We start from the raw sequence: 27,714 nt of genomic DNA on the forward strand, positions 1-27,714 counted from the left end.
ACTCCAATTAGCACTGGACAACAAAGTATGTTTTTCTTACATACCCAATACTGTAGAACAAGAAGTCACACGTCGGGGTGTAGTAGCAGTATATAAAGAGTATCCTTCTTGTAATAAACAGACATTTTGTCGATCATATTGGTCTGAGAGCAACCTGTCTCAAGCCCCTCCGCCCATTCTGTGATGCCTTACCTGCCACATCATCCCACTGGCTTATCTGCCAGCACTCTTTATCATCACACAATATTAAAGGGCGTATTCAGCAGAGTTGGGTCACTCTACAGGAATCTTAAATCCAATTAAAGTCAACATGAACTAAAGATGTTCAGGATGCCATGACATCAATTACCAATTAACAGTCCACTTGCATGGGAGGGCAAATCAGCACACAACCAAAAAACCTTTGTGCTGCAACCAAGCTGAAGGGTTCCAAAGAAAGAAAATTAATCTGTGAAACACGCCCACTGAGCCTCCCTCCTGCAAGGAAGCAGTAAGATAACTAGATCTGGAGGCTGTAATATGGACTGTTAATCAACAGGATTCCTATTTTTCTTCAGTCTACTGCAAAGGTACGGATCATTAGTAACACTACAAGCCTGCCATTCATTTTGTTATTGCAGCATGACCAAGCAATAAAAGTGAACCAGCAAATTTTGCAGAAGAAGCAGTGTTATGTTTATTAGGATTTGACCTTCAATGACAAATATTTCCATTCTTTCTCAGAGAGAACTACCTCTAATATCAGAGGGGAGGACTACCACTAGAAGCAGAGGAGCTGTGGAGCAGCAGCAGCAGCAGCACAAGATGGACCTTCAAAGGAGAAAACAACCAGTAGAATGGCATTTCCCTGAAAAAAAACCACCAACCTGGTAATGGGAAAATCCTCTTTCAAACTTCCTAACAAAAAGAGACAGATAACTCACAAATACCTTCCAGTCCTCTGTGATTTACTCTTACCTCTGTGACGTTTTCTTGTATTTTCTCCTGCAGGAAAAGAACAAAATAGAACTGAGATAGGAAGGCTCCACAGGTGAGGAGAAAAGGGTAGGGTCAGAAATCAGGAGCAATTCAGTGAAGTCACTTCTGCCATAAAATTGCCCCAAACCTGATGCAGCCATTCCCTTCTGCTAACCTCAGTGATGGCTGCCTCTAAATTCAGGAGAAAAACTTGTGTGTTTTCCTGAATGCACATACTGTCCTTTCTTGTGAGACAGGATTGCTGCAGCTAAGAAAGAACAATTTACTACTCTAAATGACCTAGCAGGAAGTCCAAGTGTCAGAAACTTACTTGTACTTATTAGTAGTAGTTTTTATGTCTCCATCCAACAGGTAAGTATGGTTTTATCTGTAAAGATCTCATTAAGATGGAGTGATACAATGCATCCAACCATATTGTCTGTGGTCACTCTGTGGAAAACCCCAGTGGTTTTACAGCAGTCTTGCTCCAAAAAGAAAGTCTAGATCTTACCAAGTTCTCTTTTCCACCAAATCCCAGATACCACACCGCAGAGCTTCCCTTTGTTGAACATATCCTGGGACCTAACTGACCTTAGCCCAGGACTAGGAATGACAAGAGCAGATAAGCATACCGACAGGACCTCTTCTCCTCCCCAACATTCACACCACATCAAATATGGCAAAGATTGTAAACCTCTTACTCCCCTTAGCATTGCGGATTTTGTCTTCCAGGCAATGACACAAGCTGCTAATGCACAGAGTAAGGCAATAACCATGCCTTTCTGCATGGTTATCTGTGTGGCTATACAGTTAACTGCAGAGATGTATCAGCACTGTATGTTGTCTGTGAGCTATTGATTATGTAGCCTTTACCAAAGGCTTTGCACAGTGGCTGGTAAAACAGGGCATTGGTTTACTTGAGCTCAGCTCTGCTTTTATGTTTTAAAGTAAAACTAATGATCTTTAAACTTCACAGATAATGACTGAAACAAGTTTCGAAGTGGACTTTGATGAGAAGTGCCCTGTTATTTAGCCATACATTGACAAATATTCCCAACATTTCCTATGTGTAGGTAAGATTGTTAAAATAGGTGTACGGCTATAAGCATCAAGTTCACTTTTTCATCTCTGATACTACTGCACATGGGAAATTGTGGCTAAAGCCTTAAAAATAAGAAGAAACATGGAATAAAGTAATGTAGTGCTATTTTCTATTTAACAAGGGCCATAAATAATGTCTCCTTGTCATCAAATGTTTCATCCAACAAATACCTTTACAAATTGTACTCCTGGTTGTACCCACTTCTGTATTCTGACCACGTTAGAATCATAAAAGTCCCAAATATCTACTTTAAAAGATATTTCGTTTACAATTTACTCTGTGAAGAATTACTTATTTTAACTTGAATAGATGCAAAGGAGTAAAAGAGCAAACATTCATAGCAGTATAAAGTTTATAGCTTACTGACATTCAAGATGTTGACACATACAAGCAGAAGCCCACTTAGGCTGATTCTATGAGAAATTTTCATTTTCATTTCAGAAGGATTAAACGTAGAAATTTTATTTTGAAGACTGTGCATTCAGAAGTATTCTGTATTCTGATAAAAAACCTGCTGAAAAATACCCCACCTAGTTGGCCATTCCAATCCACACTGATTAAAAGATCTTATTCCCAAGAAATCGAAATTTGTTTAAGTTTTCAAATGAAGTTATTTACAAGTTAATTCTTTCCCCTGAAATCCTCTTATGGTTCATTCCAACACTGCCAGAACTATTTTTCCCTTCCTTGGTTAGTGACTTTGATATCATTTTATAAAGTATTTCTCTTTCAGCCAAGCTTCACATTTTAGCAAAGAAAACATTTATTAAATCTTGATTAGCTAAAATTTCCCTCTATATTTTTAACAGTTGACCCAGCCTTAGGGTGCTCTTTGTGTTTGAGTAATAACACCACTTTTCTGATCAGTTACACCTTTATTCTTTTCACTCAAAAACATTTTTAATGCATTTGAAAGCTGTACTGTCACTGATGACAGCACTAGGAAAAAACAATTTGTCTGTCACAGAAATTTAAAAAATATATCTACATTTTTATTGGGTTTGTTTATTGTTTCCACACCTGCGATCCAATCACAGTTAAGGTTTACATGCACCAAGTTAGCAACTGAATTTGAAAGTATTGAATTTGCATGTCACAATTGAAGAGAATATAACTAGAGGAACCCTTTTTTATAGATTCAGTATCATGACTACATGCACACATTTTAAAAGGAAAACCATTAGCAAATCCTGATATCTAGGAAAAAAATGCTGTATGCTTTTCAAAAACAAGGTCCAACAAAGCTACTCACCAACATCATAAAAATATGGTGTTGATAACATAAAGCTGTTCAGAAATATAGTCTTCAGTTTCCTTTTCATAGAATCATAGAATCAGCCAGGTTGGAAAGGACCTCTGAGATCATCAAGTCCAACCCTTGATCCACTACCACCGCAGTTACTAGACCATGGCACTAAGTGCCACATCCAGTCTCATCTTAGAAACCTCCAGGGACAGTGAATCCACCACTTCCCTGGGCAGCCCATTCCAATGCCTGATTACCCTCTCTGTAAAGAATTTATTCCTAATATCCAACCTAAACCTCCCCTAGCACAGCTTAAGATCATGCCCTCTTGTCCTACTGCTGGTTGCCTGGGAAAAGAAACCAACCCTCACCTGGCTACAATCTCCTTTCAGGTAGTTGTAGAGAGTGATGACATCTCCCATGAGCCTCCTCTTCTCCAGGCTAAACAACCTCAGCTCCCTCAGCCTCTCCTCATAGGACTTGTGCTCGAGTCCCTTCACCAGCCTTGTTGCTCTTCTCTGGACCTGCTCCAGCACCTCAATATCCTTCCTGAACTGAGGGGCCCAGAACTGGACACAGTACTCCAGGTGTGGCCTCACCAGCACTGAGTACAGAGGAAGAATCACTTCCCTGGACTTGTTGGCCACACTGTTCCTGATACAGGCCAGGATGCCATTGGCCTTCTTGGCCACCTGTGCACACTGCTGGCTCATGTTCAGCTTCCTGTCAATCCAAATTCCCAGGTCCTTTTCTGCCTGGCTACTCTCCAGCCACTCTGTGCCCAGCCTGTAGCACTGAAGGGGGTTGTTGTGACCCAAGTGCAGGACGCGGCACTTGGCCTTGTTGAACCTCATCCCGTTGGAATCAGCCCAACTCTCCAGTCTGTCCAGATCCCCCTGAAGAGCTCTCCTGCCTTCCAGCTGATCCACACTCCCCCCCAGCCTGGTGTCATCTGCAAATTTGCTGATGGTGGACTCAATCCCCTCATCTAAATCATCAATAAAGATATTAAACAGAACTGGGCCCAACACTGTTTCCTGGGGGACACCACTAGTGACCGGTCGCCAACTGGATGCAGCACCATTCACCACCACTGTCTGGGCCTGGCCCTCCAGCCAGTTTTTAACCCAGCAGAGAGTCCAAGCCTTGGGCTGCCAGCTTTTTCAGGAGAATGCTACGGGAGACGGTGTCAAAGGCTTTGCTGAAGTCCAGGTAAACTACATCCACAGCCTTCCCCTCATCTGCCAGGTGGGTCACCTGATCATAAAAGGAGATCAGGTTGGTCAGACAGGACCTGCCCTTCCTAAACCCGTATTGGCTGGGACTGATCCCTTGTCCATCCTGTAAGTGCTGAGTGATTGCACTTAGGATGATCTGCTCCGTAACCTTGCCAGGCACTGAGGTCAGGCTGAGGGGCCTGGAGTTTCCCGGGTCCTCCTTGCAGCCCTTTTTGTGGATGGGCGTGACATTCACCAATTTCCAATCATCTGGGATCTCCCCAGTGAGCCAGGACTGTTGGTAAATGATGGAGAGCGGCTTGATGAGCTCTTCTGCCAGCTCCCTCATCACCTTTGGGTGGATCCCATCTGGTCCCATAGATTTGTGAGGATAACATTGCAAACACAGTGTCAACATCTACCTGCTTTATGGTTACAAACCACCACTTACACCTGCCTTCCATTAAAGGAGACCATTGGAAACAAGGAAATTAGAAGGTACCTCTTTAATACCACAGCCATCATCAGAAACTGCCTTCAATCAGCATCCATGTGTAAATTAAAAAGAGGAAACTAGAGGGTGGGCATTTGGATCTGGTTGGGTGGGGTTTTTTTGTTTTGGGGATTTTTTTTTGTGCAGGTTTTTGTTCAGTTGTTTATTTAAAAAAAAAATAACTGGGACAAGCTATCCTGATTTATGTCCCCAGGAAGAGTCTATGAAGTGAGCAACTAGCTACAAAATCGCTTTTAGCAGATGCTTTGGGATAAACCTGGAAATAGACACATCTTTCAGTCAAGCTCAAGGGACTTCAGATTTTCTGAACAAACCCAAGCTATACCTCTTTCCTAGGAGAGGAAAAATGAGAGAGATTTAAGGAGGTGATGTTACAGCTTCCTACACCCGTGGGCTGTCATGTGCTCATGCCTGAAAGAGGCTTGTTGATATTACCAAATCTGTGTATGTTCAGTTTCTTTTCTGACTTGACACATGTCATGCTCGAACTGCCACATCCCTTTAATTCCTGTTACCTGCTGTGGAATGTATTATTCATAGGTCTAAATTTAGCTTACATTAAAAACAATTATTTGGAACCAAGTAGATCTATTTTTTTTCATGCTGAAGAGAATTAGCAGGTGACTCACACTAGGTAGGCCCTATATAATCAGTGTAAACTAAAAATAACTTCACAGAACTTAATGCAGTTACACCTGTAGGAGTATAGTATGAAGTGAGTGAGTCCTAGTACAAGAAGGGTGCTAGAGCCTAATGAAAATAAACCCTGTAAGACATTTAAAAATAGATACTTTGTAAGCAAAATTGTGGGAAGGATGAAATATTTTACTCAAATAAGATGAAATTAATGAGACAGTTGAGCCTGCTATTTCAGTATCTGCTCTTCTGGGGATGAATGAATCCTTCTTGTGGCCAGACAAATGACACAGTATACTGGCCCAAAATAAAATTAGGATAGATTTTTAAAGGTATTTAGCAACAATAAGATGTAGCTAGCTACAGCTGCATGGGCACTCAACTCCTATTGAAATAAACAGACATGCAAATTTCTCTCTGTGCTTTGATGCTCATCAACTTCTCCAAGGGTACGTATCTGTTCTCAGGGTTATGTTTCTACTTCTGCCGTTTAATTCCAGAGCACCCTCAGCCAAATTGCTTTTCCCTATATTTCTCCTTAAGACCCTTTTCAAGTTTGTTAGCTCTTCAAGGTTGTAGCTTTAACTATATAGGGTTTTGCACATCAATTCATGACAGTGGGGCATAATCAGAGCCCAAATAATCCTACTTTTGAGCTCTTGCAAAAAAGCTCCACCCTTCCTTTGCATCCAGAAACACAGAGATGAAGAGAATATAACAGAAACACAAAATCTGTGCCTCTCTTTGGTAGTGATGTTCTCAGACCTTGTTCTTCTGAGAAAGTTGAATGAGTTAATTTGACTGAGTAGGTACAGACAGCAATGAGGGCAGAGAGGTTGGGGTAATTAAGTAACTCAGTCAGCTGCCCTGTTTTTGCCCCATAAGCATACAACTCAGAATATCAACTAACTAGATTAATTGCTATTTCACTCCTACACAGCCTCTGAAAAATTACCTAAACCACTTAAATTTTTTAACTCATAATAGTGGCTTGGTTAACATGGTGGTATCCCACATTCCTTCCACAGGGTTTGGTATTAATGGCATCTTTTTAGAATATGGAATAAAACTGCAGGTGCTGCAGGAGTAATAGGAGGATCTTTGCCTAGCTTCATCTCTGGAAATTTATGCTAAAATCTGAAAGTTGATAAGCATCTCATGCTCTGCTCACACACTACTACAAGAGATTAAGGGTTATATCTGCCCTTACTAAGGTCTCTGCAGGCTCCTACCTGCAGTGCAGTGATCACTTGGGCCATCAGCTGGTGGATGCCCAGTTGATGACCTGAGGTATCTGTGAATGCAGATTACACTTTTCAATGAGTTGATGCTTCCCAACTCAGGAATGGCAAGTGCCACAAGAATGACCTAGCCTGCTGAGATGGTGAAATGACTCAATTTTAAGGCTGAAGCCCAGAATCAGCATTCACAATGGCTTCATCTAATGTAAAGTTTTTTTGCTTGGGCACTGCAATGGGGTCAGAGGGCACATGTAGTTGGTCATGTAGGAAAAATCCTTGCTTTCAATTTATGAAATGGCAAAAAATACCTGCAGGACAAGGAAAATTGCAGCAAGAAGTTCTTTATTGCAGTGCTGGGTGCAATCCCAAGTCACATTGCATGGAAAAGCACACCCTGTTTGAAAAATGCGCTCTTTTTGTACCCTTTTGGTTACATAAGCTGTTAAATATTCAACAGGTGACAGCTATTTTACCTTAAAAGGTAATTTTCGAACTCAGGAGGGGGTGTTACCCTCCCTCCTGATTGATTGATGACATACCCCTCTGTACATGTACAGGGGGGGTCTCTCTGCACACAAAGGCCGGCCATGTGGCCGGGGTATATTTTCCCTATCCCGACCACAACAACATTTCCCTGGCATGAGGCCCAGATGGGCCTTTCACCTTACAGTCTCCACGAGGCACCTAAAAAAACCTTGGAATTAAATGAAAAAAAAAAAGAAAATTCCACCACCCTCTGTTTTCCACTAAATTCATTTTGCTTATAATAGAACCAGATTATTTATTTCTCATAGCCAGAACAGTTTAACAAGTCAGACAGATCTTTTGAAGTCCCCAAAACTCAGGGGTCTGTGCTCTCCCCTTTGTACCACCAGCTGGCAAGACACAAGCCTGGATCTAGGAGGGCATGTATTTTCAGCTGGATTTGTGCTTCTTAGTGAAAAAGAGGGCAAAACTTTTTAGGGCACCAAGAGACTTGTGAATCTGCTGCAGTGGTTTAAAAAGATGTTGTCACCAGCTGCCTTGTGTGCAGCGCCCTGCCACAGGTCTGCACCTGGGCATCAGCTGCTTCAATGCAAAGTTTAACCTTTTGGCTCAAACTGCCAACAGTGGTGGCTTTAAGCAAAGATGCCACGTTTTGTACTGCCGCAACCACAGCACACTCCCTACTGCCCGCTCTGTGGTGGAGCAAAAAAAACTACCAGGACATGAACTCCTCATCCGAGCTTGCCTGCCACACCCTTACTTTGTCACTGACACTGGTAAGCACGATCATAGAAAAGAGAACATTCCTTCTGCCTTAAGAGGAACATTTTACAAAAGCTACTTCTTCAGAGGAACCATAGTTGTTAAAGAAAACAGTTGCCAGAAGCTAATATTTAAAAATAGTTATTCATAGGCTCGAGGTAAAAGAGGGACTTTTCCTCTTCTATATTTAGAAAGTTTTATAATTAGCATATTTAAGATGTGAGGGGAAGCTTAATTATCTGTTAACAAAAGCATACAACAATGTCTGTCCTGAAGTACTGGAGTCCCACTGCATCCATGTAACTAGGGCGATTCATCTCTGGTTCCCTGCAGGGCTCCCATCACCAACTCATTTGGAACCACAGAGAGAAAAAGTCACCTTATGGCAGTAAAACATCCATCTCCTTAACGTGCACATTCTGTCAGGTCCCTTTCCCTTCCATTTCCCCTTCCCCTTTCTTCCAGAGTTGAGCTTCTCACATTAAAATTGGTGTTAAGACAACACTATTAAAAGCCTATTTTGTACTTTAGCTAACCAACAGTGAGATTAGCAATGAAATTTGGCAAAAGAGGAAAAAAGTCTGTCTACAGGTCAAATCTGGAAGATTCTTTCTTCTCTTTTGTTACCCTTTGGTGAATCTGGTTCTGAATTATATCCCTCCCCTTCCTTCTTCTGTAAGAGCCGACCACAGTTCATATTTATTGCTTTTGACTCCAAATCCTTCCAAGTCATGAGTCCAGAATTTCCAAGATTTTTCCTTGATTGACAGGAGGACTAAGAGCATTTCCCACCTCCCAGGCTCAGGTACCCTCTCTGGGTGTATCGCAGTGGCATAGCAGTTTGTACTGGGGGTAAGCATCGTCCCTCTGTGTATCATTCCAAGGGAGAGGCAGGTGGAGGCTTAGATCAAGCTGACTGACAGAATCACTTAAATAAATTGAAAATCTTCTCTCCTAGCAGCTCAATATTCTGAATCATGCATTACCAAATAATCATCAGCACGGGATTAGAGATGCATTTACGTTATGTTATCAAAGTCTATATTAATAACCAAGTATAAATCATTTCACAAAAACCCAATCTCACAGCACAGACTAGAGCATCTGCCAAAGTACAGGATCCCATGGGAGCCCTGACCATAATTCCATAACTCAGAATTATATTGAGATGACCACACTTCAAAGGGCATAATGCCATCAGCTCCTCATAGGCTTTTGATTCTTTAATTGAAACAGAATGACCACCTTTCTTGCTTTGCTATTCTCCAGTCAATAATAACAATCATAAAATAATTTTTTTTCTTCCACTTGGGTTGTTTGCCAGAATACTGTGCTAAGCTAAAAACAATGCAATATCAGAGACTATTAACAGCAGAGGAGAAGAAATGGTAAGAAGTGGGTGAGGAAAGAAGGTAAGATTTCAGCAGATACTTGAAATTCCATGTAAAGTTTATGTGGAATTTTTAAAATACAAGGGAAATAATTTTAAACTGGGCCCTGAACTACATAGACATCCTGAAATAATGCAAGGATGAGACAGTCACTTTTCTCATTTTAAGTAGATTAGAAAAGTCTGTGTTCTCTGAAGTATCAGTATGCATGGTGTAGGCATACAGAGACAAAAAAAGTTCACAACTTGAAAGAGGCACAATGATTTCAGAAGAAATGGAGACAAGAAAGCTGAGAAACACAACAGGTCACAATTAGTAAATAACGTATGTAAATAATTCAAGGTCAGAAAAGATCCTCTGATTTTGGCCAAGGTCAATACTATTTTAATAAACTTTAGTTTGTCTGGCTGACTATTGGATTTCACCTGTCTAACTACTGAGTTTTCTAAAGAACGACAAAAAAGAAACAGCTTCATCTCCAAAAATGATTGCAATCATTAGGACATATGAACAATCAACAGACATCTCTTGTGCTGCCTCTGCTTTGCCGTGACCTTTTGCCATGATAGGGCTCTTACCTATAGCTTAACACCTGTTTCCTACTTGGTCATTTTGTTTCTAACATGTATACTAAGTACACACATGAAGCATCACTGGAGAGGCAATGTGTTTAAAATCTTCTTACAGAAAGTCTCCGTGACAGCACAGTCAGTGAGGAGTTTCTTCTGCAGCACAAGTTCAAAATAGCTGAAATCCCTTCTCTACATACATAGTGAAGAGTGGACAGAGCCTAGAGGTATTACAAATGGGTGTTACGGATATGATCTGAGTGGACTGATGTTAAGAACGCTATTATACTATAAGCTCTCATGAGAGCTGATGACCTTAAATTGCACGAAAGTCCAAATTCCTTTGTTGTTCACACAGAGTGCTGGGCACCAATTCCCTAGCAAAGTAGGGATTCAAGAATAAGGAGGGGGAAGGAAGAAGGGGGAAAGGGGGCTGGTAAGAAGGGAGTTACTCTTGAGATTTGCTCCCGCAGATAAGGATACAACTGACTTGACCTGTGTGGCAGTACAAACTCTACCCATGGCTTGATCTTATCTCCCAAGGCTAGTGTAAAAGCAGCCACCTACTGACCTTGGGCAGAACTATATACAATTATAATACTTTTATTCAAGCAGTAGTGTGAGAGGTGTATTGGTTTAAGGTATTTTATTTGTCACTAACATAAAAATTATCTATGATCAATTGGCATGGTTTTGTTTAGCTTCATTTCAACAAGGGCAATTATGGCTTGATCAAACTTTGATAAACACCCCTGGCTATCAGAAGAGGCAAAGCAATTTCAGTGTATCTTTCCATTGCACAGTATATATACCAAATGAGAAGAAAAAGCAACACAGGAAAAGTTTACTTAATTGATCTGCATTGAATACTGTACACATAGGATGGTTTTGAGCAAGACAGTCTGAGGTACAAGGATCTGCAAGGGGCAGAGGAAACACTGCACGGACAAAAAAGTGCTCCAGCCTTATATCCAAACAAAGTTTTCAGTAACGCTAAATCAGAAGGGCAAATTCAAATTCACTACTGAAATGGCTCTGTATTGGACAATAGACTTGACTGGGCTTTTAATGTATTGGCTTCTTAACTACAAAAGGAGTCAGCAAATGTTGTTCTAAAAACTTCTAAAAATATTATTTCATTCATGTAGATTTTGTATAGAGCCAATTACTGAACTCTTGAGGTTCTTTCTCTATATTTACTCAGTTTTCCATAACTCCTCATGTAAAAGACCAAACAAAACAACCAAAACCATAAACAAACAAAAACAACAACAAAAAAACCCCAAACCTGTTATTGCACTTGGTGTTGATTCAACTGAAGAAAAATATGAAGTAAAAAGGAAAATGAGTCTGCTTTGGAAAATCTAACCTTTTGAAAGAATATGATCTACTGCTCATTCTGCTTTTTCACAGTACACAACAAGCAAATTCTCTTGTGCTTCATAAACATCACATTCTCAAGAGAAGTGTGGGCTCATAAAAATCCAGTTACAGGAAAGTATGTTTCAGGAAAATATAGTCCTAGGGTCTGAAAAGAATATAGAGCAGTTCTTAGTATTCATGCTTAAAAAAAGAAGTCAGATCACCATAGTGTACAACCTTCACATATTTACTATTTGAAAAATAGGCATATAATTAGCCTGAGTTTTACTTTCCAGCCAGCCACTACAGATGACTTATGGAACATTTGGCTTTGAAATAAGTAGAGGTGATGACCTGCAAAGAACAGGATGGGTGGTACTTCCACATGCCTATTCTGTAGCCTCTCCCACTGGAAGACACTGTGGCATTCAGTGCACAGTGGTATTGGAGGGGCCAAGAGGGAGAAGAATCTCTATCCCCCACCGTTCTGAGCTTCACCTTGTGTTTACACGGCAACACTGACCTCAACAAGTGGGATGTCACTTCCTTGCTAATACAATGTCTCAAATAAAGGAGATACACAATCTTTCCTGTCAGTTCTTTAGCTATATCCTGCTTGTTTCCCTAAGAAAAAAGCTGAGAAAATGAGTTAACAAGGAGTGTACAGGGGAAGAGTTCATCTGGGAACAAGACAAAGCAGAATTTTGCAAAGCACTTATAAGGGCAATACTGATGTATCCTGTATATTGGATGGACGTAATACTGTTTGGCAGGAATTCCATTCCCCCCAGTGGCAAAAAGCTGTTAGACTCTAAAAGAAAAAAGGATGTACAGATTCACAACTTACTTTAATCACTGCTACTGTGTAAAACTAACATATTCAGATCCCGCAGGAGCCAAACAGACACCTGTCCAGCTTGTTTCATGAAGGGTGGCTCTGTGATGAGTTACAGCATGCATGACAATGGGGAGGGGGGAATCATTCTTCATACCCTGGATAAAATACCAAGACAGGAAACATGGACTGGAATTACATCAGGCGAGATGAGCTGTGTGCATGAAGTCACCAAAGAAATCTGCAACTTGCCCTAAGCTCTAGTAAATCCATTTGTTGCTATTTGTAAATCTAAATGTTGCTTGTTATTGTTTCCCCCACTTGCTTGTTATTCCCCCCTCCCCCGAGCACAACCTATCCCTTCTGTCTGCTAGCAGACAGCTGGTGTGACGCAGAATTTTAAATCTCGTGGTTTTGTGCCAGGCCCCTTTACTGGCTCTGGGTTACAAACTGAAACACTTGGATTACTGTTGAACAAGCCTAAACACTGGGAGAAAAAAAAATTACACAGAGATGTAGTGTTTCCTTTTCAAAAGAAGGTTCACTTCCTAATCCCCACCTCCAAATCTCTCCCTCCTTCAGCATGCCGGTAGGTTTTGAGAATTATTCAAGCCTTTTAGCAACACTACTGTGTGTAGTGACTTAGGATTGCTATTGCCCTGATAGTGCCTTCTCATAAGCAGACCAGTTATTAAATATCACTCTTAGGAAAAAGTGACATTTAAATTTCTCATGAAGAAGCCAGTGTTTTTTTTCTAGACTGCTTAGAACTCTCTGTTTCTCCAGGAGCAGGGACATTACAGAGGAGAGTAATATGAGCAATAACAGGCTTCTGGGGAGCCAGTGAAGGCATGTTTGCAGAGAAGTGGTTTCACAGAGGATCCTATCCTCAAAATTACTGGTTGCAACAGAATTCATCATCATCGGCAGGCTGCCTGCTGCTCTGTCCACACCAATTCTGTATTACTACACTGTTTTCTGTAGACAGTAAAAAAGGTTGCCCATCTTTCCTTCCTCCACTCCCTAGGCATGAATGACACAGGCGTGATGGCACACAGCTGGCTCCACTGGGCATGAGGGCAGAGGGAAGAAGTGAGGAAGAAGGAGAGAGAGAGAGAGGTGGAAATGTTGCCACCTGCAAGCTTGGAAACTCTGCCCTGTGGTCTCAGCATGGGAATTTCTCGCCACATAGGAGGAAACTCTGGGAGAGAGAACGGGGAGGGGGGGGGGGGAGGATGGGAACAGGTGTTGAGCATACACACAGAAACAGAGGAAGCTGTGCAAGATTTCTATTCCCTAAGGCCCTGCTCCACCTGTCTCTCAAGTATCTAGATGGCACAGCAGCCATGAGGGGGAGGGGTGGAACATGTCTTCAGAAGCCTCAGGTATAAAAATGTATTTAGATAAGTATATCCTGTGCTTTCCACGTACCAGGTGCCATGGCTGAGACAGTGAATCAAGCTCTTTATGCTTTGGCTGCAGTAAGGGAGGAGTTAAGTTCTCTGCCTCTGGCTCAGAAAAAGAGCAGATCTGCCTCCATACAGTTAATAGGTAATTCAAACTGAAATTTGATATTTCATAGATTGTGATGCTAGTGGGACCATTATGATAATTTACTCCAAGTTATTCAGCAAATTTGCATAACGCAGGAATTTCATTCTTCTCTATTTGCAAGAAGATATTTTCATTGTAGTGGAGCTAATTAGAAATCTTCTAGAGATCACTGAGCATTTATACAAAAGCCTTTCTTTGAAAAGCACTTTAAAGACACTCTCTGTATGACATGAATTACCTCATCTACACATCCAGTCAAATTGCATCCAAATCTGTAGTCTCTTTGCACATGTAACACTAGCGCAATGAGAGAAAGGAAACAGAACCCCCCAGACAGCTTTAATGGAAACAGTGGAAAGAAGAATTTTGACTGGTGGTATGACAAAAATGTGGCCAAGATATCAAAGGAAGTTCCCCCATACTCTAAAAGAACAAAGCAATGGCCTCCTGAAGAAGAGACCCTTACTTGTCTCAATGAAGACATGCTTGGAAGGTGACACAGAAGCAGGGGTTTGTGCAGCAGTTACCACCAGAGGTGTTCCTTACAGCATCCAGGCTCTCCTTCAAGGTCTTCACTAGAATTTGAGTGAGGCAAAAAATACTGTGCTACAGAGGGGCAGCATTTTCAAGTGCCTTTAAAGGCCTTGTCGCTGTGATTTTCAGCAGAACTCAAACTCCTAAATGACTCGCATATGTTGTGTTATGAACTATTTTAATCTGGAAATAAATAAATCTAACAAATGTTTATGTGTAGGGATCCGAAGAATTCACAGGACTATCTCTTTCCCCACCACCACTTTTCTCTTTTTTTTTTTTCCTTTTTCATTTATTTACTTATTTTTAAAATGCTCTCCGGTTGTCCTCTCCATACCTTTTATGAGTCAGTATGCTCTCCTGTAGATGATCTCCCAATTCTCCCTTCCCAGTTTCAACCCCCACAGCTTCCTTACTTTCACTTTCAAGCAAGTCTGAAAAAAGAGAGTTCTTCCATCTGGCTGTAGCAGTCCCTGCTGCATCAATAGGTATATAGGAGCATATCTAAATTGTGTATTCAGACTCTTTGCTTAGCAGACACCAGTAACTGCTTTACTGCTAGCGAATTCCAGAAAATCAGCTGTTCCACCAGGAGGCAAGGGAGGAAGCGTGATCTGAGCATCATTTACATCAACCATCTGAACTGCTCAGCCTTGCAAGGAGGTTAATGCTCTACTTCTGCTCCTTGGCCCTGCCTGCTATAGCTGTAGCTCAAGGGCACTGTATAGTCTTAGCTGTTAAAATTGCACAGATCTTATGTTGTGCTAATCTTGGTGTTGAAATAAGATTTGCATCAAGCCAAGATTCATGCTGCAGATGGATGCTGTGCAACTTTCTGTCTCTCTCTATTAGTGTAAGATTTCACTCCTAAAGTGACAACACGGACTTAGTAATAGCCATTCAGAGTGTCACATTAATAACAAAATAACTCCGCAGCTTGACAGATATGGAAACAAAGCATAGAACTTATGGTACATGTCTATATGCATCTTAATAACTAAACTGCCTCCTACATCTCTCTTGACAAGAAAGATCATGACAACCTTCTCCCGCTGCATGCCTATGCTCACATGAACTTCTCCATTCACACATCACCAAGAGATAGGCATGGAAGTTCTCTCAAAGAAGGCAAGTCAGGCTGCTGTGACATGATTTGGAATCCTTGGCAGAGACACGGCCTTTCAAACCTCTCATTAATAGCCATACAGATCTTCAAGAACTCTGCAAGGACCTTCTTGGCCAGCAAAATTCAAAAGTCCCCGATATGGACCTTACCAATTGTTTAGAGGAATCTGATTTCACTGAAATCAACCAGCTGAGTTTATTACAAAGAGTTTGAGCTGCACTCTTGATCTATTGCAAAATTTTAGTTGTGGTTTCTTTATATTTATAATCAACTTCAAAATTATTCTGCTTTTCAAATATCCAAGATAGTTCCTGAAAAATTTTGGCAGAGGCCTGGGTCTGCTGGAGAAAGAACTATTGCTTAGCTACAATTCAAATTTAAGTACAACATTGGGCTCCTGACTGTTGGAGAAAATTTTTGCACCATCATGGGACTAAATCTTTCTCAAGCCATCAATAACTTAGAAAACCTAGAAAACAAAAAAACAAAGAAACAAACAAAAACCAAAGAAAACCACCAAAACCAACAAAACGAAGAAACAAACAAACAAAAACCCCACACAAGCAAAAAAAAAGATGCTCCGAAGGCCAGGAACTGCATTTGAATTTTACCCCTGCAAATGCACTGGTATCAATATCATTCTTTCCAGTATAGCACAGTTCAGAAGATCAAAAACAGCCTTATGAATCCAAACAAGCCCTTCTAGAAAACCTCCGCTTTATCCAAATCCCATGTGTTTTGAGAGCAAGTTGCACCTATAGAGGTATGCTTCACAGTTGCTACACTGTTTTAATGTGTCAACCCTAATACTTGAACTGCACACTTCCCTCACCTACCAATCAGGAACAGAGTCAGACTTTTTCTAGTATTTTGAAGGGGCTGAAGTGATTTTTTGATGGAGTAAGACAAGACTGGAACTGGAAATTTCATATGAATTGCATGAAGAAAAAGAAACACACTAAATAAAAATCCTTTCAAGGGCTGAGTTGGATTTAATTTAGTATTTGAATCCACCAAAAGCTGGCAGATTAGGAGATGAGCTCTCCCCACAGCCTTTAAAACACTCATGCAGAGGATTTTTCAGTGATGTCTTCCACTGGGTTTTATTTCTTTCTGTATAGACTCCTATCCCACTGAGACAGTTTTAAAAAAGAATTCCAGAAAGAGGCTCTTAATTTCACTTGAGATTTAATAAATTCATCTTCCCTAAAATAACTTTTTTCATATCTTGCAGGATTGTAAGCTTTATAGCAGTGATATTTGAAAAGCACTGAATTTAATATTACAATGACACGTTGTGGTGGTCTTTTTATGACTGCTGAAATAAGCTTTTTGGGCTGCAGGCATTTTATTCGTACAAAAAAATAAATAAGGCAGAAGAATAAAAGCTTTTTTATGATTATGGAAAAAAAAAACAGTTTATATTACTTCTTAGTCAACATTTTACTATTAAACATGAAGTCTTCTCTCTTTTCTTACCTACAGTACCCATCTATTGATTTAACATTCAAATGAAAGTCACTCTGGGGAACAAAGTAACAGAAGGACTGTGGCAAAATGCAGTTTACTAAAGTATTACAATTCCAAACACCATATTTTTTATTAACGCATTCTGAAGGTGCTGTTCTGATATTATTTGAATATATTCTCTCTTCTGTCCTTTTGTCAGGCATGAGATTAGCAGCTGGCAACACTTCTGTTCCCATTGCTCCTTCAAAGACTATACTGCAGTATAAAACAAGCTCTTACAACTTAGCCTACTGGTAAAATTGAGCCCTTCTTCACACTACACAAAGAACAATATTGTGGATCAACCACTTCCTGACAAACCTTAAAACTAATCGAGACATTCATATCCACAGCTCACCCAAATTAGGAACCTCTAGGTCACACTGCCACCTCTAGCACATCCCCAGTCCCCACTTGGTGACTAATGAGACCTTCTTAATCCTTCTAGGAACTGTGACAACCACAGAAAAAGTGAAATTTGGACCTAAGATGCCTACAGAGAGATTTCCTGACACGGTTCTTTGGCATATAATCCCTGTATATGCCCATTAGGAAAGCCAAATGAGAAAAAGGGTGGCAGCAGCTGCATTTAAATATGGTTGAAGGTAGCTTAGTTCTGTTCTCAGGGCAAACAGGGCTTCGGTTTAAACTCAGACACTCAGAAGCTTCAGGAGGACTGAAACCAAGAACAAAGACAGCCTGAGTGCATCTCTCGCCTCTGGAAACAAATTAGCATATTCATATTTTCCACTTGAAAACAGACTAATTTACACTTTTCCTAACAAAGTAGTGCTTTCTGATGGGCTTTTTTAATCTCTACTATCTGGTGCTAGCTAAAATATTAGGGGACAAAGCCCATAGACTGTGCTTCTGGAATTGAAGAGAGTTCTGTTTTCCTGTTTATGATGGCCACATAAATAAAAATTAAGCAGATCAGAATACTGTCACTGGCAGAACCAGCTGTTCCCTATGTGACATTTTTTAACTAAAGAATCCTAAAAATATTGTAAAGCACATAAGGCAGGGAAACAGGTAACTGAGCAGTAGCACTCTGACACTTGCCAGGTCATCTTCAGTCACTAAAGCTCCATGTTTTCCCACTGAAATCAATTGCTGCTTCATCATTTACTTCAAGAATAGACCTTACATAAGAAAAAAATCTTACATAAGATCCATCATTGTGGTGATTTGCAGAGGAAGTGGAATATATGCCCTAAATGCTGAAATATTGTTCCAGATCTTCAGCAAAACCATGAAGTTTTCTAAGACATTGCTTTAAATGTGTTTGTCTCTGCCAATCAAATTTCTTATGGAATTCAATGTCAAGTATCACATTTATGTCACAGTTCAGAGATTGCTGCTGTTTGTAATCACAGAATGGTTTGTATTGAAAGGAACCTTAGAGATCACCTAGTCCAATTTCCCTGCCATGGGCCAGGTTACTCAAAGCCCTGTTCAGCTCTGCCTTGACCACTTCCAGGGACAGCGTATCCACAGCTTCTCTAGGCAACTTGTTCCACTGTTTTACAACCCTTATAGTGAAGAATTTGTTCCTTGTACTTAATCTAAACCTTCTCTCTTTCAGTTTAAAGACATTATCACTTGTCCCATCATTACATGTGCCAGCTTTCCTATAGACTCCTCTCAGATACTGGAAGGGGGCTATAATGTCTCCCTGGACCCTTCTCTTCTCCAGGCTGAACAACCCCAACTCTCTCAGCCTGTCTTCATAAGAGATGTGTTCCATCCCTCTGATCATCTTCATGGCCCCTTCTGGTGCTCCAGCAAGTCTACATCCATCTAATATTGGGGGACCTAGAGCCGGACATAGTATTTCAGGTGGGGTCTCACAATGGGCTCTCCTGTTTAGGACATTGATTGATAGAGTCCTTTGGGAGTCAGCCCTGAAGGGTAAAGGAGTCCAGGAAAGCTGGATGTGCTTTAAAAAGGAATTGTTAAATATTCAGGCTGTTCCCATGTGTAGAAAGACAAGTTGTCAAGGAAAAAGACCAGCCTGGTTAAACACAGAACTTAGGCTGGAACTTGGGGAAAAAACAAGAGAATCTACCACCTCTGGAAGAAGGGACTATAACAATGTTGTGAGGTCATGTAGGAAGATTAGAAGGGTCAAAGCCCAATTAGAACTTGATTTGGCTGCTACAGTTAAAGAGAACAAAAAAAGTTTCTATAAATACACTGGAAGCAAAAGGAGAGTTAATCATTTGTTGAATGCAGAGGCTAGAATAGTGACAGGGGAAAGGCAAAGGTACTTAATGCCTTCTTTTCCTCAGTCTTATCAAGACCAGTTGTCCTCAGAATACCCAGCTCCCTGAGCTGGAAGACAAAAGGAGACAAAAGGAGATTGTCAGTGACCTGTCCTGCCAATTAGACACTCATAAGTCTATTGGCCCTGATGGGATCCACCCTAGAGTAATGAGGGCACTGGCGAAAGAACTTGCCAAACCACTTTCAGTCATCTACCAGCAGTCCTGGTGTCCTGGATTCAGACAGGATAGAGTTAATTTCTTCTCAGTACCTGTTACAGTGCTCTGTTTTGAATTCCGAATGAGAATGGTGTTGATAACACACTTATGGTTTTTGGTGTTTTGCTAAGGTGTTTATCTTAAGTCAAAGACTATTTTTTTTTTGCTTGTCTCACGCTCTGCCAGTGAGGAGGTACGCAAAGGAAACTGGGAGGGAGCGTAGCAGGGACAGGTGACCCAAAATAACCAAAGGGATATTTTGGGGTACCATATGACATCATGCTCAGTATATAAAGTGAGGGGAAGAAGAAGGGGGATGTTTGGAGTGATGGCATTTGTCTTCCCAATTAAACATTACATGATGGGGCCCTAATCTCCTGGAGATGGTTGAACACCTGCCTGCCCATGGGAAGAAGTGAATTAATTCCTTGTTTTGCTTTGATTCTGTGTGTGGCTTTTGCTTTCCCTGTTAAACCGTCTTTATGTCAGTGGGCAAGTTTTCTAGCTTTTACCCTTCCAATTTTCTCCCTGACCCCACTACGTGGTGCTTGATTGCTCGCTGTGGTTAAACCAAGACACCTGGTTTTACTCTTAAGTTCCAGCTGACTGGAAATTAGTAAATGTAACATCTACCTACAAGAAGGGTTGGAAGGGTGATATGGGGAACTATAGGCCTGTCAGCTTAACCTCAGTTCTGGGCAAGATTATGGAAGAGCTCGTCCTGAGCGCTACTTGTGAGACACCAAATCTCACTAGATTATGGGTCAAATCAACCAACCTGTGTTGGGGGAGGGGCCAAGTCAGAATCCTCACGGTCAGGCCTGCAGCCTCACTGAAGCCACGCGGCAGAGCTGTCAACCAAACAGTCCTGCCTCATGGCCCACCCACATCACACCCCCTGGAGCCTCTGATTGGCTACACCACCCCTCAATCTGGCCTGGAAGGCACTGAGTGGTCAGTGAACTGGACGTCCTGCCTGGAGGGCCAGACCACATAAATAGAGGGGAACAGGGCCTTCTCTTTCTCTTCTCCAGCTGTCACCATGTGAAGGATTCTTGGCAGTAACTATTCTTCTTTTATTCTAATCTCTTTATGCCTTCTCTCTCTCTTTACTCCTGTTTCTTCTTTTAATCTCTCCTTTCTTTCTTAATTTCTTTTGGCTAACTGAAAACTGATGAGTTTCATTTTACTAAGTTTTGTGAGGGTTGTGGTGTACTGGGTGCTTTAGTGAAATGCTTCTACCTTGGTTGTACGTTACTCCTGTCAAACTTTTGCCAAAATGCATATTTTCTCACTACATTAAAAGAAATCTCTTCAGAAAAAGTGTGTAGTTTTTTCTCTTTATGCGATCTCAAGGTGTTAAAGAACCAAAGAGACTTCAAGAGTTTTGTGGGAACTCTTAGAGTCTTGAATATAAAAGTAATACTCCCAGTTAAGCTTTAGGCTTTGGGACTGGGATGTTAACACCATTACATGGTAAATGCGGGACAATCAGGGGATCAAGCCCAGCCAACACGGATTTATGAAAGGCAGGCCCCGCTTGACCAACCTGATCTCCTTCTACAACAAAGTGACCTGCTTAGTAGAGGAAGGAAAGGCTGTGGATGTAGTCTATCTAGACTTCAGTAAAGCATTTGAACTGAATCCCACAGCATCTTCCTGGGAAAACTGGCTTGTTGTGGCTTGGATAGGTGGATTCTTTCATGAGTGAAAAACTGGCTAGAAGGCTGGGCCCAGACAGTTGTGGTGGCTGGTCACCAGTGGTGTCCCCCAGGACTCAGTACTGAAGCACATCCTGTTTAACATCTTTGTTGATGATCTGGACATGAGGATTGAGTGTACCCTCAGGAAATTTGCAGATGACACTAAATGGGGTGGGAGTGCTGATCTGTAGGAAGGTTCTACAGAGAGACCTGGACAGACTCAATCAGTGGGCTAAGGACAACTGTGTGAGGTTCAACAAGGCAAAGTCTCGGGTCCTGCACTTGGGTTGTAGCAACGCCATGCAGTGCTACAGGCGGGGGGTGGAGTGGCACAAGAGCTGTTCAGCAGAAAGGGACCTGGGTGTGCTGGTTGACACCCGACTCAATATGAGCCAGCAGTATGCCCAGGTGGCCAAGAAGGTCAATGGCATCCTGGCCTGTATCAAGAATAGTGTAACCACTAGGACTAGGGAAGTAATCATCCCCCTGTACTTAGCACTGGTGAGGCTGCACCTGAAGTCACTTGGTCTGTTCAGCCTGGAGGAGACTGAGGGAAGACCTCATTGCAGTCTGCAACTTCCTTGTGAGGGGAAGAGGAGGGGCAAACACTGATTTCTTCTCTCTGGTGACCAGTGACAGGACCAGGGACCTGAAGTTGTATCAGGGGAGGTTTAGGTTGGATATTAGAAAAAGGTTCTTCACCCAGAGGGTGGCTGGGCACTGGAACAAGCTCCCCAGGGAAGTGGTCACAGCACCAAGCCCGACAGACTTCAAGAAGCATTTGGATGACACTCTAAGGCACATGGTGTCATTCTTGGGGATGGTTCTTTGCAAGGCTAAGGGTTGGGCTCGATGATCTTTGTGGGTCCCTTCCAACTCAGCATATTCTGTGATTCTACATTCAGTTCTTGGCTTCTCACTTTAAAAAGGACATTGAAGTGATGGAGCATGTCCAGCGAAGGGCAACAAGGCTCATGAAGGGTCTAGAAAACATGCCTTATGAGGAACAGCTGAAGGAGCTGGGTTTATTTAGTCTTTAGAAGAAGAGGCTCAGGGGGACCTCACCGCTCTCTCCAACTACCTGAAAACAGGTGGTAGTGAGGTGGGAACTAGTCTCTTCTACCACACCTGCAATGAGAGGACTAGAGGAAATGGCCGTAAGCTGAGATGGGAAATTCAGATTAGATATTAGAAAAAGTTTTTTCACAGTTAGGGTGGTCAGGCATTGGAATAGGGTGCCCAGGGACGTGGTGGAATTATCATCCCTGAAGGTGTTCAAAAGGTGTTTGGAGCTGCCACTGGGTGATATGGTTTAGTGATTTAGGGGTTACAGTAGTAGTGCTGGGTTGACAGTTGGACTGCATGATATTAAAGGTCTCTTCCAACCTTCGTGATCCTATGAGAGTAGCATGAGGAACGACTACACTGAGAATGAAGGGATTTATTATGTATTTAGCAATTCAACATTATAAGCCCAGCTACTGGGAAGAAGGTTAAAGTCCATTTTCCCTCCTCTCCCTGTGCAATGCTTAAAGCACTGCAGAGGTACCAGCAGATGCCAGTGATGCCAGTACTACTGTAATAGCTAGAAACAAAGGTTTTATTTTTCTGCATAAAAGGAACCAAAATCAAAACAAAAAATATCTCCAAGCTGCTGTAAACTAGCACATCCCTACTGAAACTCACAAAGTTCTTTGGATATATATCTCTGCATTCTTCAATGTCCTCAGACACAACATCTAATCCTAGCGTTGAAGAGGGCTTCAGTGCTTTCTCTGTTCTTGAGAAATCAGGAAGCAATTGAAGCCACTTCATGAAGTTTTAAGAGTTGTAGCTAGCAGATGGGAGTTCAAGTTCCACAGCTAGGGCTCCAAGTGCTAAAAGAAGAACACTGCAACATAACCACCACTGCTCTTACCTCCCTAGAGAAACCGTCAGCTTGAAAAGCAACCAAGCAATCTTGAAACCATGTGTTTTGAAATAATGTCTCCAAGCTCTGCTGCCAACAGTGAACTGTAATGGCTCTCACCTAATCTTAACTGATAAGTTTTGCAGAGCAGAAGATCTCGATTTTAGCAAAATTATTAGCAATCACTGGAGACTGGAAGGTGGACTCATGTAACTCCTATATACACTGTCCAAGCCTAAAGCTGAATAAGCCAAGTCTGAATAAAAGACTGTCTTCTGGACAGGATCCATGGAGCAAGAGATTCAAGATCCTTTTTCTGGCAGCAGCACCCATTAAGAGCATTATGCAAACAATCAACACATTCCTAAGAAACAGCTTCTTGCAGGCTGAGCACTGCTTAGGAAAAAGGGAAAAGTGACCAAAGGCAGGCCTCACGTGATGAAACAGACATCCCCATCCAGCAGCAGCCCAGCAGCAGCCAAGGAGGTCTGCTCCTAAATTAAACATACACCCAGCAGGAGTGCATGTATACACCAGCGGTGTGCAGAGGCAGCTGGCAACCTATCAGCAGCCAGGGAGTGAGAGCTCCTCTGTGCTTGTGGGGACAGGGAGGCACAAGGTGGTGGGGGAGCACCACTTGCATCCAGCGGCACTCCTGGGAGACAGGAAGCTCTCTAGCAGCCAAAAGCAAAAGCCCTATTAGATATCCTTAAAGAGACTGAAGCTGTTCAAGTTTGATTTATTTATTATGTTGTTAAAACTCTGAAGCAGGTTTGTTCCTGGGAGGCCTCTTCTGCAAGGAAATCCTCTAGTGGTACCTTTGCCCAACAACAGCTTATTCAGAAAGCTTTCCTCAAAGCTTACTAATAATAAATCACTAGAAGATTCTTTTTGTAAGCTGTGACTAAACCTAAATTGATATCTAATAGGTCATGTGCAAAAGGCAACATTTTTTTCATAAATCTCTGGTTAGAGACACCCAAAGATTTTGCCACAGATGACTTACTGCCCAATGAGACAACTTACCACAGTCCCTTAAACCTGAGAAAACACTATAGGTCCACCGACCTGTTTCTCATATAAATTACTGCACAGAATCATTACACCATTAATACGTATACGTCAAGTAAAAACATTTCAGTACAGTTATTGCATTAGTATTTTAGCTCATTCTTAAACAGTTAAAGCAAAAGGAACTTGTATATGGCCTAACAACCACTGCCTCACACTGCTATGCTTACAAATCAACCAGGCTGTCCTGACTAAGAAACCACATCTTGGAGAGATACAAAGAGAAAAGGAGAAGCAAACCATTCCCCTCCACTCCAGAGACAAATTAAGTATCTTGTCTGGTTTTCAGAGCAACATATGATTCATGTTGCAACAGACACCTCGCTTCAGCCTCACAAAAAATCTTTCCTTCCCTGCTGTCCAGAAGACCTCTCTATACCTTGAAAGTATACATTCCATGCCCAAACCTCCAGAGGCCAGCCATCCTGCAGGACAGAACAGGCTCCCCAGGTAGGCGGTCACAGCACCAAACCTAACAGAGTTCAAGAGGAACGTACTCTCAGGTACATGGTGTGACTCTTAGGGATGGTCCTGTGCAGGGGCTGAGTTGGACTCAGTGATCCTTGTGGGTGCCATCCAAACTCAGCATATTCTGTGATTCCGTGACAGAACAGTACCAGGCTCGTGGCAAAAAAAGCCCTCACTAGACTTGCTTAAACAGAAAATACACTACATTAGGGGCATCTGAAAAGAGCCTCAACTTAACCACCCCTTTGCAGCAGCCTTTGGGTTTCCAGTCCCTTCAAACCAAGCAGGCCGAGATTGAGTGAAAATTAAAAGAGCCCCATTCCCTGCCCTCTAGAAAAGCCAAATATTGCAAGAGGTGATGGATATTGTTTTGTCCACAAAGTCATTGTGAGTAACACACCAGCTGGGGCACAGGGGGTGAGAAGATACCAGAGTTGTCACAGATGAAGTCCTACCAAGAAGGTGTCCAACACCATGCCTAGCACCTCAGACTATTTAAATCATCACAACCCTTCCCATTTAAGGAGAGGTATCACGATCAAATTACTGGGTATCTGGATATCTGTATGCTGCAGACTACAACTCCTCAGGCGTCTTCAGCCAGCATCGTGCCCTCTCTCACTACCTCTGTAAGACTCTTCTGGTAGCACTGCTGTGCCTTGTAACTAATTCCTGTGTGATATGGCTGTCGGTGTACTAGTGGCAGAGGAGAAAGGTGTCTTCTCAAGCAGTATTTGACCTCTCCAGGCTGAAGCATCTTATTTAAGATTCAATTAAGAGGGTTGTGCACATGTGATCGTTCCTCTTACACATATAAGCATGCATAAAAACAGACAAGAAAAAAACGCAAAACATGATGCCAAACCTCAGTTTGCAAACAGTTGTGTGTGTGTATACATGAACTAAAAATGAACTAAAAGCCTCCATAAAATAACTGGGAATGCAAAATCTTCTACAGAACACATTTCAGTTTCCATCTTGTGATCAAGAATTCTACAGAAAAAATCTCTCTCCTCTTTAGGCAAAGAAATCTTAACACTCAGGAGAAGAGACGTTACACTCATGCCCACTGCTGACAAAGAGGGCTATACTGAAAAACAGCCTGAGATTTAGCCATTACGCATCTAAAATAAGTCTTCAAGTTTTTCTAACTTTTCAAAAGGTAGAAGAGATCAGAGCTTGTACTAACAGCAAGAGAGATCCCAAACAACAACGCTACTGAACAATTACCTATGAACTCCAGGTGGAATCCAAATCAGCATGCTCCTTAACTCCATATTAGACAGAAATTCAAGAAATCCTAATACTACAGCATGGCACAGATTTAAAAATTAGAAGGCTTGTTTTGTGTGGCTCTTCTATTTGGAAGGCTTACAAAACAGCTGTTATCTGCTTTGATTAAGTTCCTTCACACAATAGGCTTCCTGGAGTGATGCCTTGAAAGAAATACATATTCATGCATATGTCATAGATTGCTTGGAATCCCTCACAAGTTTTGGATATGCTTTGCAATATATTCCACCATTTCTCACACAAAACAGCACTCAAAGAGCAACTCAGGTTTAACTTGGACCTATTTGTTTTCAGTTATTAGCCTACTCTTCCTTCATTTTGTTGCTTCTGCTGTTTCCAAGCCTCCTTGTTTCCTTCTCCCCAGCCTTTCCCTTGAGGGCTAAAATTTTAATAATTCAAGCATGTAAGGCTGAAAAAAGTAAACAAACACAAACAGTTCTGAACTTAGAAAGGTATGTAGCTTAACACAGTAATGCTCCTCTTTTCCTTGGCTGAAAACTGATGGACAAATAAATGGTTTGCTGCCAGTAAAGGATCTTATTGCTGGTAGATAGTATTTTACATACCAAGAATCTGAAAAAGACACCAGATATTGCTTCTAAATAAGCTAGCAGACTCTACAGCTTTTTCTGCTCTGCAGTGCCAAGTTCTTTAAGCACAGGTACTTTTTTTTTACTCAGGAGGCAATGTCCAGTCATTTCATGGCAAGTCAGGCTAAATGTACAATCCAATCAGTGGAAGATGAATTTCCTGCCATTACAAATGCTATTAGAAATGTATTCCAATTGTGCCTTCTCTGCCTATTTTGTTCTTATTAATCATGTCAGTGTCAGAAATGGTGTACATTTATAGTGAGGAAAAAGTCTTCTCTATGTTGCATCAAAAGCAGAATTCAACTAAGTACCATTCAGGCTACAACAAAACTTTTCTAGTATAACACCCAAAGTAACTAGCATCTCAGTAACTGCCTGTATCTTAATATGCTTCATTAATGACATTTCTACATTCCCACTTGAAAATGTTTGTTAAATTTAAGAAGCAGTTCAATTTAAGGAAGTAAATTGACATTTTGCTAAGATTAAGTCACTGTATTTATGGAGAACAGGTGTGGAAACTCCTGGGAGATTCTGAACATACCAGCAAGAAAGAAAAAATAAAATACTACAATAATTTTGACAGTTGGAGGAAATTGGGAGACAACAAAAAAAGTACTACTTACAAGCCTCGGAGACGAAGCCAGATTTTCTCTATTTGCTCTGGCTGTAGATATTTCAGAGAGTTGCTCTCAAATTCTTCGATTTCCTTAGTCGGTGACTCCATAGCTGCAGGTTACCTCTTTGGTTAAAGCTGAGGGCGGCTGCTGCCACTACGCATGCACAGGCTCCACCTTCAACACTGCCCGGGAGCAGCTAACATTTCTGGTAGACGCTTTCCCCCCCTCCCTGCAAGTGGGGCTGGGGGGCAAGCCGCGAGCACTCAGGTGTACGCGGGGGGCAGCTGTGCCAATATGCAACCATCCTCGGGCTGACCGAGGGAATCAAAGGCTCATCTCCAGATTGCAAACTCACACGGATTTTTCTCCCTTGTTTTTTGTTTTGTTTTTCTATTACAATAAACCAAGGATACAATCCATAATACCAGTTGAGGGATCTGTATCAAGGGAGGAGGGGAAGAAAATCCCTTGCTGACAAGTGAGCTGTCTGTAGGGGCAGCTATGGGGAGTCGGGCAGCTGCAGGAGTAACCGG

At 41.7% G+C, this 27,714-nt stretch overlaps 2 protein-coding genes across 2 annotated transcripts in view; both read right to left on the minus strand.

Annotated features, from left to right (window-relative positions):
* The window catches only part of LOC113964175 (calcium/calmodulin-dependent 3',5'-cyclic nucleotide phosphodiesterase 1C-like), a 324,563-nt gene that overhangs the window by 148,467 nt on the left and 148,382 nt on the right, over positions 1-27,714 (minus strand). The gene's annotated exons all lie outside the window — the stretch shown is intronic.
* Positions 734-27,311, minus strand: LOC113964085 (calcium/calmodulin-dependent 3',5'-cyclic nucleotide phosphodiesterase 1C-like). Its single transcript, XM_027675920.1, has 3 exons — positions 27,188-27,311; positions 958-984; positions 734-847 (listed from the first exon to the last, which is right to left on the minus strand). Exons 1-3 carry the CDS (start codon positions 27,286-27,288, stop codon positions 742-744), a joined length of 234 nt encoding a protein of 77 aa, XP_027531721.1. The 5' UTR covers positions 27,289-27,311; the 3' UTR covers positions 734-741.

The sequence above is a fragment of the Neopelma chrysocephalum genome, unplaced genomic scaffold (genome assembly GCF_003984885.1).
Source record: "Neopelma chrysocephalum unplaced genomic scaffold, ASM398488v2 Primary Assembly neopelma1_26, whole genome shotgun sequence".
Taxonomy (NCBI): domain Eukaryota; kingdom Metazoa; phylum Chordata; class Aves; order Passeriformes; family Pipridae; genus Neopelma; species Neopelma chrysocephalum.

Bases quoted from the DNA above. Each gene is read 5' to 3' on its own strand.
- LOC113964085 (XM_027675920.1), bottom strand. From the start codon at position 27,288: ATGGAGTCACCGACTAAGGAAATCGAAGAATTTGAGAGCAACTCTCTG. The intron at 985-27,187 runs GTAAGTAGTACT...CTTTTCCTGCAG, and splicing joins TGGCTTCGTCTCCGAGGCTT to GAGAAAATACAAGAAAACGT. The intron at 848-957 runs GTAAGAGTAAAT...GTTTTTTTTCAG, and splicing joins TACAAGAAAACGTCACAGAG to GGAAATGCCATTCTACTGGT.